This window comes from Ambystoma mexicanum, chromosome 3p (genome assembly GCF_040938575.1).
Source record: "Ambystoma mexicanum isolate Mex_15411 chromosome 3p, UKY_AmexF1_1, whole genome shotgun sequence".
Lineage (NCBI taxonomy): Eukaryota > Metazoa > Chordata > Amphibia > Caudata > Ambystomatidae > Ambystoma > Ambystoma mexicanum.
In genome coordinates this window covers 1254372004-1254393700 of record NC_090925.1, presented here as the reverse complement: position 1 = coordinate 1254393700, position 21697 = coordinate 1254372004, and the positions used below count along the sequence as shown (strand labels likewise).

The window sequence follows — 21697 nt, the reverse complement described above, 5'->3', positions numbered from 1 at the left end:
TAAAATGATAATACATTCTTTGGATGCCTTCATCTCTCCTTCATTCAGGGGAAACCATTTGATTGCTTCTATGCCTAAGTCATGTGGTATAGACGTGTATAAACTCTTCACGTCAATTGTAAACATGATAGATTCAGTATGGGGGATTTGCTTCAATTGATACAGAAAGTGTGTTCTGTACCTAATATACATATTGGTTTTCTGGACTATGGGTTGGAGAAAGAAGTCAATATATTTACCTAGGGGTTGGAGAATGCTTTTCATGCCTGTCGCAATGGGTATCCCTGGAGGGTTAGTTGAATGTTTATGGATTTTAGACAGTGCGTAGAAGTTGGGGATTCTTGGGTGAGCAGCTTGAAGAAATGTCTTGGTGTGATGGTTTATCCACCCCAGGTCTTCGGCTTTAGCCAGGATCTCTGTCAAGGTATTCATTATAGTAATTGTAGGGTCTGAGTCCAATCTAGCATGAACTGTTGTGTCATTCAGCTGTCTATCACAGTCTTGGATGTAATCAGTGGTGTCCATAAGCACAAGAGCTCCACCCTTGTATGCTGGGCGGCCTATTATGTTTTTGGCACTATAGAGATTCTTCAGTAAGTAATATTCGTGTGGTCTCAGGTTACATGTTTAGGATATTTGTATGAGACTTTATTGAGGTCTTTGAGGACCTGTTTGTGAAAAATGTCCAAAGATGGTATACTGATAGAGGGCATAAAAGTACTTTTACTTCTAAATTCCTGCATCTGTTCTTCTTGGTCCATTATGTCCATATGGTCGGTCTCCACTATTCAAAAAAGAATTTAAGTTTAAGTTTCCTCACAAATCTAAATAGCTTCACCTTCATGTCAAAAAGGGTGGTGCTATATGTAGGGACAACATTCAAACCCCTTTGAAGGGTGTTTATTTCAGCACTGCTCAGAATTCTACTAGATAGATGTACTAGTAGGTTTTCTTTTACTGTTGTCATGTTATCCCCCCTCCTCCTCTTTGATTTCCTTTTCCCTCTCCACGTTCTCTTCCTTCTGGTGCAATCCCTAAAAAAGTCACTCCAGATGTTGTGTCTTGAGCTACATTTCCTTCACCTATCCCATATGAGTTCCTGATGCCCCTTACGGGTGCTTCTTGTTCACTTGTAGTCTCAGGTTCTGAATTTGTCACGTCTGTGGAGCTACCCTGTTGTCGTCTTCTTTGGGGTGGTCTGTTTTTGCCCATCCACATATAAACCTCTTCGTTCAGATAATCTTAGATGTTGCATCTGAACTTTCTGATCATTTATGCTTCTTATTCAGTTTTGTAGTCTACAAGTTTCTGATTAATATCCAACAGTACGGTATCTAATTCTTGTTGACCTAACAGATCACTCAGTTCTTTTTCTATTTCCTGTATCTCCAATGGGATGGCTCCTAAGGAACTCCATGCGAATGGGGATTTACCGTACCACAGCCGCTTGTGATATCCCAGTAGCACTGTGATGTCAGGCGGCGGTAACAGTAATACGGGGTTGACAGCAACCTCGTAATGAGGGCCATTGTTTGAAGCCACACGTCTGCTACACAACTGTTTTTTGTTTCTTCTGGGTTCTATTCATTTTCAAGTTTAGTCATATCCTGGTTTTCAGTCGTATACAAATGCAAATATTTTCACGCTTACATTTTAATTTACACTCTAATTATAAAAGCAGTGCGTGACATATTTCCACCACAACACCCTATCTGTGGCACAGATGAGTTTGTTACGTCTAGTTTAAACATCTATTCAACCTTAACTTGTAGTCAATGTGATAAACGGTATTACGGTGGCGCCTATACTTTGCACGCAGGGGAAGCTCAGTATGTTAGCGCTGATCTGTTCCATTTGTGAGAGGGTGTTTATGCTACTGCACCCAATGTTTTATCTATTACTTGTGAGGCAAACTTGCTTTTCTGTCACAATGTGTACCGCTGCTCCATCACAATGATATCCACAAACTTGTAACTTTTTGCAAGCATCGTTTGGATGTCACATGGGCCTCATTCCGAGTACGGCGCTAACCAATGGCGCTATTAACGCCTTGGTTGACGCCGTACCCGGACCGGCAGCGCCTTGGTGGTTGGCGGAATTACCGCCCCATTCCAAGGTTGGCGGGGCGGTAATTCCCCAATCCCCATTTACCCTTCCCCATTCCCATTCTTGCCCCATAGGGCATAATGGGAGTGGGGAAGGCGTCAATTACGCCACCGTAAATTACGGTGGCGTAATTAACATCAAGGTCCCTTAGCGCCATGGTATTTAACGCCTGCTAAAAGCAGGTGTTAAAAGCACCATGGCGCTAAGGGAACTCGGAGTATGGCGGTAAGGGATTACCGCCACCGCTCTCGTTAGCGGTGGCCGCTATCCCTTACCGCCATACTCGGAATGAGGCATCATCTTTACTTTCTTGCAAAAGAAAAAAACAAATTGTTACTCCCTGAAATCACATTTACTCTCAAAATCTCATCTGTACCACTGTTAACAGATCTTGTTTCATCTCGTAATTTTTAACACTAATGGGAAATCCTTGAGAGGGCAGGATTTCTGTCTTCGTGGCGGCATGGCTTGGAAATCAGTCCCCATCTATCGACTCTTAGTGGAGAGAGTTTGATCTTCTGATCACTTTGCATTATACTGTATGGCTTTTTCCGACAGTTAACACTCTACCTGGGCTACACTGAGCTTCAAATATATACAAGTAGCTCTTTCATTCCTACTCACCTTCACAGTTCTTCTTGTGTCCCAACTTGGAAAATAGCGGTATGGTTGGACGATCGGCCGTATCTTCAGATTTGTTGATGAGGGTATCTTTGACTGCCTCGTACCCATTCACGATCAGCATATCAGTCCAACCCATCTGAAGTCGGAAGGTGTTCCCATACTTCTTACTAAGCTGGAAGGAGCAGAGGGTTTTTCAATGTAATCATCTTGCTATTTAGCATGAACATTTTAGCATGGAACTACAATATTACGGGGCGATATTCAAAAACCTTTCTTCAGAGAAATCTAGATGGACACTTATTGACACATTTACATGAAGCAAAAACAGGCAAAAATATGATTTTATTTTGAAAACTTCCAATAGTAACATTTGCAACCTTGGTTCCTATAGAGAGTGATTGGTGGAATAAGCTGAGATACCAGAGAGCTAACCCCACCACAAAACAGTAACAAAGATATAATGAATACAAGCACTTAGCATTATAATGGCACAGTGGGATTTTGTTATTATGAGAAGAATGGCGGCTGGAGAGAACCAGACCTAATTACACATGCACCACAGGAATCCAGATCTGCTTTATCTGCTTTGACCCTTTGAAATCTCAGGATGTGCATGGACTGTCAACCATATATAGATGCACAACTGCAATATCATTTGGTTGAAATTAAGTTATGCATTGCCCAAACCCTGCCGTACTTATTTGCTCAAAAGGAATGTATAATCAATTTTCTAACTTTAAAAATAAAATCGGGAACATCAGGATTTTAGAATGCTTGGCAACAGAGCAGCTGATTAGACTCTGCGATCTTGCTCCGCAACCTATTCATGTATCTGCTACTGACTAGATTTCAGTTAAATGATCTGAGCCTGACCGTGATCGGGCCGGAATTGAGCCACATAGATGGGCACCCAACAGAAGAAACGTTCTTAGGACACTGACAACCCAACCATCATGAAGCCCAAACAGGTGCTTCAATGCCTAAAAGTGAAATGGTGCAGGATATTCCTAGCTCTGGAGACATATTTGCCCAAATTTGCCAAAGATGTTGGAAAGATAATGATTACCATATCTGAGCTTTCCAGGAAAGTCACCACCCTTGAAGGAAGGATCGGCACAGTGAAGAGATCGGGACCTTTAGGGAGAGATTGCTGAAATATTTAAAGCATGTAATAAGTTGAAGTTTGAAGTCAAAAGGCTTTGGAACCAGAATACAGATATTAATACCAGAAGCTGGAACTGTAAGAGGATTCAATTCAACACTACAGCTAAGTCAACGCCTAGTCTATAATACTGAATGAAAACCCTTATTGATATATCTTTAGGTCCAGTTCATGCGTTCTGGATGACTACCCCTATATAACACCCCTCTCTTGGAATCCCCCTGACCCCACGGAGCCAAGAAGTAGTTCTGTTTTGCAAGTTAAAAGGTTTATTTGATAATTTAAACAATAGGTATATATATCCCACTTTATAATAAATTAATAATTGAATAGCACACTTAATCTGATATGATAAAAATCAACAACGGAGAATCTGGCACTAGCACACTTCTTTATAATTACTAATGAGTTGACATGAAATGGATAAGGTAGCACACTGGTAAATAGGAACTAAGTATAATGTGGTAGAGGATGCTTTATGTAAGCTCAGGTGGATGCAATATTCAATGAATGCAGTACAGAAAATACTCAATATGATTTCAACCAAACAATGTAATCACTTTTCTCTGGCTATTCACTCCCCCCCTCTTTATGCAATGCAAGGAAATGGGAGGAAAGCACACAGCTCTCAGAAATGCAATCAATGTAATCAGTTCAATCCAGCAAGCTTAGACAACAGAAAACAGATAGGAGTTTTGAAATCACAGGCCCAAATTGCTTTGATATGTGCTGGCAATGAATGAGAAATATGCTGGAAACGCTTTTAATTCCCTTTCAGAGGTTCAGGGTGAGTGGTATCTAGTTAATATTAGTCCAGGCTCACACTAGCAATGATGCAGGGATAGTTAGCAGGTTAAACGAATTTCTGGCAAATGGAAAGCAAACAGCAGCAGTTTTTACATGTGAAGAAATTGCAAATCGCGGTAAAATTCGCGGATGCGTGTTCCGCGATTGCGGTAAAACTATAAGGGGTAGGAATGCGGTTCTTGGTGCGATTCAAAGCTACGATTCAAGCTATCAGAGGAAAGTTACTGCACGTCTCTAGCCCAAACGGTCGCGGAGATATGAGCGATTTAATAAAGGTCGTTTTTGGGTTTGCAAATTTCAAAAGCTCAAAATGACAAGTGCAGCTTGCAACTAGAAATGACAGGTGACAGCTAGGAGGCAGTTCTACTTAGGTTAAATAGATTGAATTAGATGAATTTAAACTAAGAGATTGGTTCTACACAGTTCTGCTGGGTACTCACACTATATTCTTGAATTAAATGGGCCTCATCACGGATCTGGTCAGGGTTTTAAACTCGCCTCTGGTCTCTGCACTTCACAGTGATCTGGGTCAGCTCTCTCTGGTTCTCTGGTCTGGGTCTCTAGTTCTGGATAGATTGAAGTCTCTAGTTTGGCTCTCTGGAGGTTTGATGGAGGTAAGTATGGATTTTTCCGGCAGAGCGTCCCGCTGCAGATGGATTTGGAAAGTCCCTCTCTGTCCTGTCTGTCTGCTTTTATGTGTTTAGAATGTGGGTGTGTTCTAGCATCACTGACCCTACCTCTCTCTCAGCTTCTAATTGGTCAAACTTTCATTCGTCCCCTGATTGGCGAACTAAGTTGTGTCAGAGTGATGTCAGCCATTTATGATCTCTTGAAGAACCTCCCTTATCATCTGTGCACCCAAATCTATATATGATCAAAATACATACTTCAGAGTTACACAGTTGCTTGAAATTACATATACATGGTGTGGCTGAATTTAGCCATGTCTCTGTCCAAATCTGCTGTTTCTAGGAGCTTGCATTCACAAATGGCAACTTCTAGCACTTTTTAATGTGCTAAACAACATTGGATCTTCATTAAATTTTATACAACTGTTCCTCACATATCTACCCACATACCAATGCATTTTCGTTTGTCTAGCTGAAACAGGGAGTCTGTAATATTAATAAACAATGGGGTTTTGCCCCAGAACATCACACAAATTCGAGTTTAGTCTTGAATTAAAGGTACATTTTTTAAATTAAAGCTCTCAAAGTTATACATTTCTGTCATTTGATTACAAAGAGTTATCAGTGTTTTTGTAAAATATATATTTTACTTCCAATTCAGTCCTCAGAGTGTTGAGGTCCGCCTCCAAGACTTGGGTGGGTCAGTCACAGATCTCTGCTGGCTGGCAGATCTTTGTTGACAGCAAACATCCAGAATTAACATATTCCTTTCAGAGGAAAGGGTCCTTTGTGTGGTGTCCGGCAAGCTCACATCAGGAGGCCAGGGGGCCACTTTGCATTTAATTAACAGAACCCTGTTATTTCCTGGCTTCTTGTGTTGAGTTCTGAAGTGTCAATAGTTCCCAGACAGGCAACCCCTTTGAACCTTTGATGAAATAAGACCCCTTTTCTTTGCATTTAGACAATCTTGCAAAACAGCTCTCCTGTCAGAGTTTAGACCGCTAGCGCCACCATCGGGATTTTGTTGGCACTGCATGCAACTTTGGAATTTTCTTGGATTAATGCATTCTAAACAGGAATGGTTCTTACATGGTAGTAAATCCTTGCTTAACATTGTTTTGATGGGGCTCCTTATAGTAAGATGGTTATGTGGAACCCCACAAAAAGGGTTGAATCTTTAAAGTGGTCCAATGAGTCACGATTTCAGCAACTTTTTGACATCAGTAACAGTGGATTTTGTTAACAAAGACCTTTCTTTACACTGGTGGGTGGCAAGTTAGGTAACCATTTTGGTGTGCGCACAACTGCGCAGCTCTCCTGGATTCTGGGATGAAATGATGGGCGGCGACAGCGCATCCCCATCTTTACCCACTCCAACGATTTATTTTTGTTCTGGGGCAAAATGATGGGCAGCGACAGCTTAATCCCCACATTCACCCCGTCTAATGATTCCACATGGGTCAAAACCCTCCACAAACCCCCCCGCCCGACTGCGCTTTGACTTGAGTCGAGGGGGAGTCGGTTGCAAGGGAGGTTTTGAACCCTGGCGCTGGTATGTCCACATTATCTTCTTCCAATTCTGTAGATGGCACAGTTCAGCATCTTCCTCTCCATCCGGTCAGATCGATCAGTTCTCCTCGCCGGTCCTGATGGGAAGATTGGGCGGTACCCCGGGCCCGTTGCGTCTCTGCTCCCGGTCTCCGGATCGTCCTCCTTGGCCCGTCTCCCGGTTTTCTTTCTCCTAGGACGACAAAGGAAGAGCGGCAATACCTACTCATAGACGTTTTTCCACCACTGTTGAGATAGTGGGGCAGCATATGCATTTCATCATAACGAAACATTACATTCTTATTTTGAAAAAACAAATATATAACTAAGAGACAGTTTCATGCAACTCACAATATTTTCGAGACTAGATGTGGTATGTTTTATGGTTGGAACTGAATTAGTCTGATACAGTACCCGCTAGGATTCCAGAGGATTCCTCCAGTTGTTGCAGAGTGTGCCTGGGATGGCAACATTTCAACTGGTTTATGTGGACCCACTTGTCTTCCCCCTCTGCCGAACCGCCTTTGGGGATGCGGATCTTGTAGGCCACAGGGGAGATCTTATCGACGATCTCAAAGGGTCCCTTCCATGTAGGCAAAAATTTGCGCTGCTTGGCCTGGTTCCTTTGGAAGTTGTATAGATAGACCCGGTCTCCCACCTGATATTCCTTCCTGGAAGTTTTCAGGTCATAATGGGTCTTCATGCTATCAGCCGATCTTTCTAGATTCCGCTGAGCATAAGCAAAAGCATGTTGGAGGTGTTTCCTTAAATTCTCTACATACTCATGAGTAGTGGAGGCATTTATCAGTGTCTGCTCTTGGGTCCTGTAGAGCAAATGCTGAGGAAGCACCATCTTGCGCCCAGTCATCAACTCAAATGGTGACATTTTGGTTGCAGATGAAGGGGTAGATCTGATGGCCATTAGGACCAGAGGTAATCGGATATCCCAACTTGGCCCAGAATCTGCCACAAACTTCTTTAATATGCTCACAATTGTCCGGTTATATCTCTCTACTGCCCCAGAAGAAGCTGGCCGATAAGCAATATGCAACTTCCTTTTGACCCCCAGTATCTCCCACATCTTTGTCATTACTTCACTGGTGAAGTGGCTACCTCTGTCTGACTCAATCCTTTGAGGTAGACCAAAACGGGAAAAGATGTGGTTAATCATCAAGGCAGCTGCAGTTTCTGCCTTGCAATTTGGGGCTGGGAGACATTCCACCCACTTGGTAAACAAGCATGTCACAGTCAACATGTACTTATTCCCCCTAGCCGAGCGAATCACAGGGCCTACAAAGTCGATTTGTAAATCTGACCATGGCAGTGTCATTCCCCTCTTTTGTAAAGGCGCCCGGTGTGTGAGGGATGTCGGCTGAAATTGTGCACACACAAGACAACCCTTCAAATATTGGTTGAGGTCCTGGCCCATGTGTGGCCAGTATGCAACCTCTCTTAAGATTTCCAATGTTGTGTGAAACCCCCTATGACCGGCGGTGGCCGCATCATGGGCGTGACTTAACATCAGGCTTCGGAATGAGGTAGGAACCACCCACTGGTCGTGGCCAGCTTTGGATTTCCTTACCAACAAACCGTCTTGGATCCGGAACATTTTTGGACATTTCATCAACACTCTTAGGTCCTCTTTCCCAATGTAATCGGTATCCGTCAGGGGAAAGTTCTCAGGGTCCTCAAGGTGCTGGTAAAATTTACCAATTATTGGATCCCCCTTCTGAGCGGTAATCAAATCAGCATCAGGGGTCTCCTTACTCCATTGTGCAATTGAAAGGTCGTTGTGAGCATTTGTCTGGGACCTAGTGATAGCAGTGACCTGGATTTCCCCCAACAGGGACTCAATCTCAATTAGATCTCCTTAGATGGCCCCGGTTTTGGCCAGCTGATCAGCTAAGTCATTTCCAGTTTTGTCTGGCCCCTCTACTTTGGAATGACCCTTGAGAAGGTTGTCACCCCTAATAGATTGTGTAAACAAGGTCCTCTGGACCCAGACTAGCCGACCAATAAAATTAAAACAGAGTGTCAACCATGTTAGTTTAAACGGCACATGCCACATGGTTGAACAAAAATCTGACCAAGTAGAATTTCACTTCCAGAATAGCCAAATTCCAGACGTGACAGTAATAGCAGTAGGACAACAGACTGGTGATGGGGGGTCCTCTCTGTTTCTGAAAATCAACCTTCCTTCCAGTCTAAAGTGGTACTCCACGCTGGAAGGAAACACTCTGAGATTCTATACTAATCCACAATCAGAAACTCCCACTCCTATAGTCCAGAAAGATGTGAAATCAGCTCAGAGCCTGGCTGATATTCAGCAAATTGGAGAGCAGTTGTTCATCCCTGTTCAGTTAAATGATGGGAAGGACTCTGTTCTCGCTCGAGTGTGTGTGAACAACGGTAAGAGCTTCATCAGCGAAGCCATGTTTCGCCAACTCCCAAAAGATCCAGCCATTCCCACCTTCAAACTGATAGACAAATGGGAGATGGACCTGGAAGCACCTAATTCCAAACATCTCCTGCCAAGCAGGTGTATGCTCAAAATCTCCATTGGCAACAAGAGCATAGTCCACAATTGTTGGGTCGTGCGAGACGTCCCTGCCGCCTTTTACTTATGCAGTGACATTCTCCATCGCTTTGCCATTAGTTTGGACCTAATAAACTTCAAAGCTTGGTCCCGATTAGCGGATAATCCCATGGGTTTTGTTGATCCAGAAAAAGCATTTAGGTCAGCTCAATTGCTACCTTATGCAGTTGAAATTCAGGTTAAAGAGGAAGTCACCATCCCAGAAAGGACCCGACAATTCTCCCTGGAAGTGAAAGTTAAAAGGGGACAAGAGTTGAAAAACCCTGATGCTTACATACATCTAAATGCTTCTCTCCAACAGCAAGGGTTGGGGGTAAACCCAACACCATTAGTCAACATAGAACATGACACCATTCCAATAGAGGTGGATAACAGCGACTTAAAGAGTATTACTCTAGCCGCAGGCACCATTATTGGAATGGCGGTTGATGACCGACATTTTTCCATCGACTTAGTAAATGAACTGTTAGGACCAATCCCCAAGGACTGTTTTGACAGTGACAGTGATGACAACGCAACACCAGACAGGATTTTTACCCGGCATGGGGGGAACTTCCTGGTGTACACCTCCTGCCCCTATGGTAAGGAAGATGTGACTTGTGACTTCAGGAGGGATGAGGTGATTTTCCAGGTACATGAGGGCTGCCTTTCCCACCTGAAGCCTCCGGTCCAAATCAGCACTCTGACCAGGGACTTCTCCACCCTGCTGGAGGAGGCCGCTGAAATAGCCAAACCAGAAGTCTTTCCAGGCTTCAGGCAGATGGTGGAAGAGAGAGTCAACCTAGCTGATGCCTGTGTGACTCTGGAACAAAAGCAAAAGTTGAAACAAGTTTTCTTGGATTTCCAAGATCTCTTTGCGGTAGACTCATATGACTGTGGTCGCACTGACATCCACACAACCACAATCCCCACGGACCCTGGCATGACTCCTGTGTTTGTGAAGCAATATCGCTTGCCTCTCGCATCAATGGAGTCCCTTACGGAAATAATTAAGAACCTTGAGTCCCGGGGAATAATGCGTCCAGTCCACAGCACCTTCAATAATCCGGTGCTGGGAATATTGAAGCCAAACGGCCAGTGGAGACTCTGCGCCGACCTTAGGGAGCTCAACAAACGGGTCCATACTTCCCGATGGCCTCTGCCCTACATTGACCAAGGGCTGGCCCAGATCCAGGGGTCACAGGTATTCACTGCAATAGACCTGACCAATGGATACTGGACTGTGCCTGTCAGCAGGGAGGACCAATACAAACTGGCTTTTACCTTTGGGGGCCAGCAGTACACCTGGACCCGGACTCCCTTCGGATACCTCAACTCCGGCAATGAATTCAACATTTTTCTACACAAAGCCATGCCCGACTTGGGTGCAAGGGGTAACCTGGCTTATGTAGATGATGTCCTCATCAAAAGTTCATCTGTGGAGGAACACATAGCGGAGATCCGTTATGTTCTGACCCAGTTGAGAGCCGCCGGAGCAAAACTTTCCTTTCAGAAAGCACAGTGGTGTAGAACCCGTGTTAATTTCTTGGGGCATGAGATTACTCCTCAGGGTCTCTGTCCCCAGGAAAAGAAAGTGGAAGCACTTCAGAAACTGAAAGACCCCACAACTCTGCGGGAACTAAGGAGCCTCCTTGGACTGACTAATTACAGCAGAAAGTTCATTGAGGGCTATGCAGAGATCACCAGACCCCTGATTCATCTCCTGAAGGGGGGGGTCAAGTGGGAATGGGGTCCAGAACAATCCGAGGCAGTAAAACAACTCAAAAGAAGCCTCTCACAAGCGCCCTGCCTAGCTTACCCTGTCAGAAACAAGGAGTTCTTCCTGGAGACAGGGTTTTCTAATACGTGCTTGACGGCAGTATTATATCAAAAGCATGACAAGGTCAATAAAGTAATCTCCTATGCGAGCAAAACTTTATCCTCTGTGGAGGAAAAATTCAACGATTGTGAGAAGGCACTCCTGGCAACGGTGTGGGCATTGAAGAATTACCGCCCGTTTATCCAGAGGGAACACATCATAGTGGAGACTCCACACCAGCCTCTGCAATATCTCCAAAGTGACAGAATCCGGGCCGGAAATGTGAGTAATTCCCGAATTACTTCCTGGATTCTGTCAATGCAAGGCTTTCCTGTGGAGGTCAGATATGGCCAAAACAAGAAGAGTCCCCTCGCGCAAGGTCTGGCTGACTTGCATGATTGTGCCAGAGAAAACTGTCTCGAGGACGAGAGTCTAAAAATAAAGGACAACATGGAGGGATACCTTAATTCCCCACACAAAGTCTTTGAAGAAGACAAGTGTGAGGGAATGCCCACTGTCTATGTGGATGGATGCTCTTACCATGTTGACAACGACGGGGAGAAAGAACTGGTGGCTGGCGTAGGGAATGCATGGGTGAATGAGTCCCCAGAACCCTCCGCTGGATACAAAATTGGTCCCCGAAGTAGTCAGGTGGCAGAATTGATGGCTGTGCATCAGGCCATCCTCACTGCTGTCCAGCATCACCTCCACGAACTGGTCATAATCACAGATTCGGATTATGTACGGAACGGGTTTGTGGAGCACCTGGTTAATTGGAAAACCAGAGGCATGTTATGTGCTAACAACAAACCCTTGAAACATGGGAAGTTGATCCAAAACATTGATGATCTGGTCACCTCGAATGAGATGACCATCTATTGGAAAAAGATCAAGGGTCATTCCAAGAGAGGGGTGTTATATAGGGGTAGTCATCCAGAACGCATGAACTGGACCTAAAGATATATCAATAAGGGTTTTCATTCAGTATTATAGACTAGGCGTTGACTTAGCTGTAGTGTTGAATTGAATCCTCTTACAAAGTGGGGGCTCGAGCCGAGACGTTGGGTTAGATTTACCATTTGTGCAGCTTAATACAGTGTGCTAACTGACGGGATACATACATCCAGTCGGATCACCACGCTGCATTACGCTGTGAAGCATTCCTCAAAAGGGACACTCCAAGAAAAGTTCTGTTCTGCAAAACTAAAATACTAACTTCTGTAAGTCAGGACAGAGACCAATCTCTAGAATGACGACCTTGGTAGATATGAAAATGGCCAGAGAGCACCTCTTGCATAAGCTATTTGTGAGAGGTGAATGGACCGAACAGGGCCAGGATGCGTGGTTGCAGGCAATCACACAACAGGTCACTGAAACAGGGTCAGATATATATAGAGATCAGGGTCCATTACATGTGGCCCTGAGTGAACTATATGTGGCTCCTAAAGCCAAAGAGGAACACAATAAGATTGCCAGGATAGCAGCATACCTGTACCTATATATGGGAGACATGCAGGATAGATGTGCTGAAAGCCAAAATCTGGCAAATAGGCAACAGATGGTGTTAGAGAAGGTCCAATCTGACCTGGTCTCTTCTGAGCAGAGGCTGCAGAGGAGCCAGGAGTCAGAAAAGGACAGCAGACTGTACATCACTAAAATAAAGGAGGATATGGATGTGCTGCAAAAGGAAAAGTCAGAACAGGATACCAGATTTCTGGCCTTGCAGAAGGAACACCAAGAAGGTTTGGACTCCCTACTGCAAAGCCAGAAAAAGCTGGAGCAACAGCTAGACTTCAATAGGGCATGTGCTGAGCAGGTAGTCACCCTGCAAGGCCACCTAGATAGAGTGGAGGCAGAGAGCAACAAACTAATTCTGAAAGACCTGGATACCCAGGCAGAATTTGATCAGGAGCGCCAGAATGCTGGTGCCTTCCAAAGGCAAAGGGACGACCTGGCGGCACAGATGCAGGTTCTTAGTCAGGAAAGGGATACCTTAGGCCAGGAAGTCTGCCATTTAAAAAGAAAATTGGAAGAAAATCACCTGGCCCACCAGGGGCTGGGTGACCTCCAAAAAGAAAACCAGAACTTGGTAGAGCACACCAGAAGGGTGGAGGATGCTCTAGCAAGAAAGGAGCAGGCCAATAGGGACACAGCTCAGGAGGTAACCCTCCTGCAGCAAAGACTGGCCCAGTTCTCCAGGACCAACCAGGAAACACAGAGAGAGAATGAAGCTCTCTTCCAGCACAATGATAGGCTCCAACAACAGGTAGCGATGCAGGAGAGACTGATAGAGTCGAGTAAGGCCTTAACAGAGGAACTGAAAGCACAAATGCAGACTCTTGCATTGCAACAGGGAGCAGGGGCGGATAGAGATGAGGTTCGCTGGGAAATGGAAACTCCGGAGCATAACCTCAGGAGCCCTAGTACCAGAGGCCCTCATACCTCTCAGTCCCTGGACTCTGCCACCCCCATGTCCCCTGGCGCACATGAGCACAGGGCCACAGGGATGGCAGATTACTATCCAGCTAAGAGTATGGGGCTCATAGGCCAGTACCACTCAGGAATGGAGGGGTGGGCATCCGGGTATGGGCACCCAAGTACAGTACAGTTCAATGGGGAACCCCAGGAGAGTAGGCCCATTAAGGGCATCCTGAAAACCTCTGCCCAGTTAGGTCAGTGGAGGGGGTACCCATCAAATCCTGGCAGCAAGGAGGAATCTGAAGACTCCTCTGAACTGCGCAGGACACAGGAGACCAGGTCCCCACATTCTGCCAGCCATTCCCAGGCTCGCAGAATCCGGGAAAACCTGGAAGAACAGACGGGAACCTCTGGGAGCAGTGCCTCTGAGTCCGAGGAAGAATGGACAAGGGTTACCCGAACCAAAAAGGCCAATAAGGCAAAAAGGGCCTTGCTTAAGGACCCCTTAAAGCAGATTAAGGCGATCAGGAGCGTCATCACGCCTTACCATAAGAACGCTAAGTATTCTGTTTGGGAGCACTTAGAGTTGTTTGAACAAATGATGGAGACTTTCCATTTGAAGGACAGCCAAAGCTGTATTCAATATGTAAAGTGGACATTCTCCGCGGAATACTCCAGTTTCTTTGCGGGGCTGGAGGACCAAAATCATTTAAGATGGTCCACATATAAGGCGGCCATCCTGAAACATTTTTCTGTTCACAGAAATCCTCAAGAGGCTCGCAAGGCGGCCTACAATTTGCAATGTGGGGAGGATCAGGCCCCACGAGAATTTGTGCAGGAGTTAAAGCGTGCTTTTGCGCAAACCACCAGAAGGGTGCGCACAGATAGTAGAGAGTTTGTCAATACATTTTTCCATGCCTTGCCCAAATATATAATGACCCAGCTCGTGAGAGATTTTCATGAGAAAAGATCTTTAGACTGGGTCATTGAACAGGCTACCCGGATCTATGAGGTGCAGAAGCCCATAGAAAATAAAAGCAATGCCCAGAAAAACCCCAAAGCCAACAGCACCCCTGCTGCTGTCAAGGTGGCAGAGGTAAAGGTCACCCTGGTTTTGGATCTGGAGATGGGGGGGCCTAAAAACCTACCTGCACCTAATAATGCTAGGCCCAGAAGGTCCTCGGGCCAGTCACAGACAGGGAGCCAGGGAGGCAGCCCCACAAATGGGGTCCCTCGCTCTCCTGACTATGTAAGTCCTCGCTACAAAGGTAACAGACCCATCCTGGGTTATGTGTGGACTCCTCCAGCCCAAGGGGGGGGATCCAGCCAAGCACCTAACCCAGGGAACTTCCCTCCAAACTTCCCACAGGAGGGCAGAAATTTACCAAACCCTGGGCAGAACTTTTTCCCCAGATATCCTCCCGACTTTCAGCCCCAAAACCATCCATCCTTCTTTCCCCAATTCCCTGAGCCCAGACCACTGAATCCGGGAGAGGGGAGGCCAAGGGTGGAGGGGTACCCAAATCTTCCCAACCAGGGGTACTACCAAAGAAGGGACAGCTACCCTTCCCGGGATCAGCCCAGGGGAGAAAACAGGGCCCCGTATCAGCCTGAGCGGGTTTCCCAGTTAGAGCGCCAGGTTCAAAACATGGCGCGGGATATGGGTCATATACTGAGGGCACAGCAGAACCCTCAGATCAGCATGCCGGCGCAGAACGCACCCAACTCTGGACCTGGTGCTCCAGAACAATGACGGGGGCAGCACCCCGATAACTCACCGGTTCCCAGGGAGGAGGCACAAAGGGAAGGGGGGTGTAAAGCCTTGGAGGAAGCTTCCTTCCTCACTTGTAAACAGCCCCTGGAAACCCAGGAACCGAAAACAAAATCTCTTGCCCCTGAAAGTCTGCCTCCTAAGGAGCAGAGGGGGGGTAGGAGAAACAAAAGACTCAAACAGACTCAGTTTGAGGAGGGGGTACAGATCTTCCAATTTGAGGGAGAGGGATCCTCAGAGGATCCTGAGAAAAGGATCTTCTCCTTCAGAGAGGGGGGAACTCCTCCCAAAGAAAAATGGGTCCCTAGGAATGCAAATCCAGACTGGGGAGATGTGGAGACTGAGCTACCGCCGCCCACCATCTCATCCCAGAACCAACAGCAAGAAAATCCCCGGGTTCAAACCCATACTGGGGACTGCCTCCAAAAAGGGGGGGGCGGCCCAGAACTGGAACCAGGGGAACCCACAATGGCTCTGATCTCCAGTTGCCAAATTTTTCTTTCAGATTCCCAAGACTCTCCACAGAATTCTGCCCAAATCTCTTCGCTAGCAATGTCCAAAACCAGAAAGTTAGCCCACCAGTTGTCCAAAAATGTACATTACCTGTGCCCCCTTGAGGAGAAGGAGGGAAGATATTATGCCCCGGTACAAGTACAGGGGCAGGGTACAATCTCGGCACTGGTGGACACTGGATCTCAAGCTACCCTTCTGTCCAGAAGGGCCTTTGATGAACTGAATGCAGGAAGGGGAGAGAATTACCAAATTCCTCTCACCTCACTTCCTGGACAACTCCAGAACTTTGACGGGAAGGAAATTCCCGTTGAGGGGACTGCAGATTTGGACATTAAAATTGGGCGACATAAGTTGAAACACCCGGTCATAGTTGTGACCCCAGAGGGCACCCCTTGTTTACTAGGGAATGACCTCCTGAGAAGGTTGTCACCCCTAATAGATTGTGTAAACAAGGTCCTCTGGACCCAGACTAGCCGACCAATAAAATTAAAACAGAGTGTCAACCATGTTAGTTTAAACGGCACATGCCACATGGTTGAACAAAAATCTGACCAAGTAGAATTTCACTTCCAGAATAGCCAAATTCCAGACGTGACAGTAATAGCAGTAGGACAACAGACTGGTGATGGGGGGTCCTCTCTGTTTCTGAAAATCAACCTTCCTTCCAGTCTAAAGTGGTACTCCACGCTGGAAGGAAACACTCTGAGATTCTATACTAATCCACAATCAGAAACTCCCACTCCTATAGTCCAGAAAGATGTGAAATCAGCTCAGAGCCTGGCTGATATTCAGCAAATTGGAGAGCAGTTGTTCATCCCTGTTCAGTTAAATGATGGGAAGGACTCTGTTCTCGCTCGAGTGTGTGTGAACAACGGTAAGAGCTTCATCAGCGAAGCCATGTTTCGCCAACTCCCAAAAGATCCAGCCATTCCCACCTTCAAACTGATAGACAAATGGGAGATGGACCTGGAAGCACCTAATTCCAAACATCTCCTGCCAAGCAGGTGTATGCTCAAAATCTCCATTGGAAACAAGAGCATAGTCCACAATTGTTGGGTCGTGCGAGACGTCCCTGCCGCCTTTTACTTAGGCAGTGACATTCTCCATCGCTTTGCCATTAGTTTGGACCTAATAAACTTCAAAGCTTGGTCCCGATTAGCGGATAATCCCATGGGCTTTGTTGATCCAGAAAAAGCATTTAGGTCAGCTCAATTGCTACCTTATGCAGTTGAAATTCAGGTTAAAGAGGAAGTCACCATCCCAGAAAGGACCCGACAATTCTCCCTGGAAGTGAAAGTTAAAAGGGGACAAGAGTTGAAAAACCCTGATGCTTACATACATCTAAATGCTTCTCTCCAACAGCAAGGGTTGGGGGTAAACCCAACACCATTAGTCAACATAGAACATGACACCATTCCAATAGAGGTGGATAACAGCGACTTAAAGAGTATTACTCTAGCCGCAGGCACCATTATTGGAATGGCGGTTGATGACCGACATTTTTCCATCGACTTAGTAAATGAACTGTTAGGACCAATCCCCAAGGACTGTTTTGACAGTGACAGTGATGACAACGCAACACCAGACAGGATTTTTACCCGGCATGGGGGGAACTTCCTGGTGTACACCTCCTGCCCCTATGGTAAGGAAGATGTGACTTGTGACTTCAGGAGGGATGAGGTGATTTTCCAGGTACATGAGGGCTGCCTTTCCCACCTGAAGCCTCCGGTCCAAATCAGCACTCTGACCAGGGACTTCTCCACCCCGCTGGAGGAGGCCGCTGAAATAGCCAAACCAGAAGTCTTTCCAGGCTTCAGGCAGATGGTGGAAGAGAGAGTCAACCTAGCTGATGCCTGTGTGACTCTGGAACAAAAGCAAAAGTTGAAACAAGTTTTCTTGGATTTCCAAGATCTCTTTGCGGTAGACTCATATGACTGTGGTCGCACTGACATCCACACAACCACAATCCCCACGGACCCTGGCATGACTCCTGTGTTTGTGAAGCAATATCGCTTGCCTCTCGCATCAATGGAGTCCCTTACGGAAATAATTAAGAACCTTGAGTCCCGGGGAATAATCCGTCCAGTCCACAGCACCTTCAATAATCCGGTGCTGGGAATATTGAAGCCAAACGGCCAGTGGAGACTCTGCGCCGACCTTAGGGAGCTCAACAAACGGGTCCATACTTCCCGATGGCCTCTGCCCTACATTGACCAAGGGCTGGCCCAGATCCAGGGGTCACAGGTATTCACTGCAATAGACCTGACCAATGGATACTGGACTGTGCCTGTCAGCAGGGAGGACCAATACAAACTGGCTTTTACCTTTGGGGGCCAGCAGTACACCTGGACCCGGACTCCCTTCGGATACCTCAACTCCGGCAATGAATTCAACATTTTTCTACACAAGGCCATGCCCGACTTGGGTGCAAGGGGTAACCTGGCTTATGTAGATGATGTCCTCATCAAAAGTTCATCTGTGGAGGAACACATAGCGGAGATCCGTTATGTTCTGACCCAGTTGAGAGCCGCCGGAGCAAAACTTTCCTTTCAGAAAGCACAGTGGTGTAGAACCCGTGTTAATTTCTTGGGGCATGAGAGTACTCCTCAGGGTCTCTGTCCCCAGGAAAAGAAAGTGGAAGCACTTCAGAAACTGAAAGACCCCACAACTCTGCGGGAACTAAGGAGCCTCCTTGGACTGACTAATTACAGCAGAAAGTTCATTGAGGGCTATGCAGAGATCACCAGACCCCTGATTCATCTCCTGAAGGGGGGGGTCAAGTGGGAATGGGGTCCAGAACAATCCGAGGCAGTAAAACAACTCAAAAGAAGCCTCTCACAAGCGCCCTGCCTAGCTTACCCTGTCAGAAACAAGGAGTTCTTCCCTGAGACAGGGTTCTCTAATACGTGCTTGACGGCAGTATTATATCAAAAGCATGACAAGGTCAATAAAGTAATCTCCTATGCGAGCAAAACTTTATCCTCTGTGGAGGAAAAATTCAACGATTGTGAGAAGGCACTCCTGGCAACGGTGTGGGCATTGAAGAATTACCGCCCGTTTATCCAGGGGGAACACATCATAGTGGAGACTCCACACCAGCCTCTGCAATATCTCCAAAGTGACAGAATCCGGGCCGGAAATGTGAGTAATTCCCGAATTACTTCCTGGATTCTGTCAATGCAAGGCTTTCCTGTGGAGGTCAGATATGGCCAAAACAAGAAGAGTCCCCTCGCGCAAGGTCTGGCTGACTTGCATGATTGTGCCAGAGAAAACTGTCTCGAGGACGAGAGTCTAAAAATAAAGGACAACATGGAGGCATACCTTAATTCCCCACACAAAGTCTTTGAAGAAGACAAGTGTGAGGGAATGCCCACTGTCTATGTGGATGGATGCTCTTACCATGTTGACAACGACGGGGAGAAAGAACTGGTGGCTGGCGTAGGGAATGCATGGGTGAATGAGTCCCCAGAACCCTCCGCTGGATACAAAATTGGTCCCCGAAGTAGTCAGGTGGCAGAATTGATGGCTGTGCATCAGGCCATCCTCGCTGCTGTCCAGCATCACCTCCACGAACTGGTCATAATCACAGATTCGGATTATGTACGGAACGGGTTTGTGGAGCACCTGGTTAATTGGAAAACCAGAGGCATGTTATGTGCTAACAACAAACCCTTGAAACATGGGAAGTTGATCCAAAACATTGATGATCTGGTCACCTCGAATGAGATGACCATCTATTGGAAAAAGATCAAGGGTCATTCCAAGAGAGGGGTGTTATATAGGGGTAGTCATCCAGAACGCATGAACTGGACCTAAAGATATATCAATAAGGGTTTTCATTCAGTATTATAGACTAGGCGTTGACTTAGCTGTAGTGTTGAATTGAATCCTCTTACAGAACAATCATCTACATGATGTAGGGGTCAGTGAGGAACCAGCGGGCAAAGGGGAAATATGTCTGTGGCAACATTGGTGCTGATGATTTTAACTGCTGAGTCACTGTACCTAGGATTCGACTACTAGTATGACATAGATGAAGCCTACAGGGTTGTGGAGAAGATTGATGATAACCCCAGATTGATCATTACGGTTTTTACCAAACTGTCCACAGATGAGGCTGCCAAGTGTGAATCCAGAGAAAAGGGGGACTTAATCACAGGGCTGCAGCACAGATCTTGTGTTTTACTGACTTCCTTGAGAAACGGTAGCGCGAAGGAGGTAATTTAGGGAAATAACAAAGCTTGTCATGGATTCAAAAGTAAAGGCAACACCATGAAAACCAACCACGTTAAAGATGTACTTTGTAGAAGGAGTATTATGACAACAGACCCCCTTTAGGCAGTAATATGGCTTAAAGCTGTACATAAAAGTTTGGGTATTAGTTAACTAGTCGCTGGGACTTACCCTGCACACATATTCTGGTTTGATAGACACTTTCCAGAGTAAAAGCCTGTGACTATGCCCCCCAACTTCATGTTAGTTTAACTGCAAACTGGAAAAACAATGGAGAAAACACTACAACCAGGGCTGGACTGGCCTAAAGGGAACTGTGGAGAGCTCCCAGTAGGCCTCTGAATCCTGTGCCTTTTTGTAGGATATTTCCAAATGTTCCCAGAGGAAAAGTGTTGCGCTTGCTGAAAATGTGTAAAATGGGTCCACTTTATTATTTCCAGGGCCTCTTTTGGTTCCCAGTGCATCCATGACTACAGACAATTACGCAAAAACAAATACCAATGACAAATTCGAATAAATAAATCAGCAGACCTGAAACCAATAAAAGCATACTGCACTGCAAGAATCCAATCCGCAAAAAGCCCACAAAAGGAATTGTTAAAAATAATCAAGGAAATTAAAAATCCAACTTCTTGCAACAGCTGCGTGAAACCATCGCAACCCCATTGTGGCAACATCACGACCCATCTAAGAGCAAAAATAGAAGCAATACAAATTGACCATCAATGGTGGCCGTCCCAGATCCCCCATAACCCAGCACTCCAGCAACACCACAATACTCAATCGATTAAAACCTCTAAGTGAGGAAAATTTCAACAAACTAATAAAAGACAACAACATCGCTGGATCGCCCAGTGACCCATGCCCACAGGGTATCTACAAAAAACGACTCAACCACATAACGCCAGCATTACACTTCCGAATATTACCAGGAATAGTACCTAAATCACGCAAATCCTTGTACATCAAACCCTACCTAAAGATGAAACAGGAAACACAGAAGACCCGACCAACTACAGACCTATATAAAAACTACATTACCCATCGAAAATCCTAGAGAACCACAACTACAATGAACAATTTAATCTTGTAGAAAGCAACGGAATACTTGACCAATCCCAAGTCGGCTTCAGACCAAGGAGAGGAACTGAATCCGCACTCATCTCCATATGGGACAACCTAAAAATAAAGGTGTACAACAGCACCCAAGGGGCTCTCATACTACTGGACATGACTGCTGCCTTCGACACAATCAGCCACACAATGCTAAAAAAGAGACCTTAGGAATGCAGCAAAAACGAACTTGCACCACAATTGCAGACATCTTTCCTCACCAACTGAACTGAAAGAAAACACTTACCACCATTTACATCAAACACTTAAAACATCACCTGCGGTTTACCACAAGGATGAAGCCTCTCACTGCTTCTATGACAACCTACAACTAGGCTGAAGACCCCCAACTCATCTTCAAGATAACATCCAACCAAGA

General features: G+C 45.9%; 1 protein-coding gene across 1 annotated transcript in view; it reads right to left on the bottom strand.

Moving 5' to 3' along the window:
- LOC138581421 (cytochrome P450 2D15-like) overlaps positions 1 to 21697 on the bottom strand; it is a 398392-nt gene that overhangs the window by 343928 nt on the left and 32767 nt on the right. Inside the window, exon 2 of the mRNA XM_069652737.1 lies at positions 2731 to 2902. Coding sequence (XP_069508838.1) covers positions 2731 to 2902 — 172 coding nt within the window. The remainder of the gene's footprint in view (positions 1 to 2730; positions 2903 to 21697) is intronic.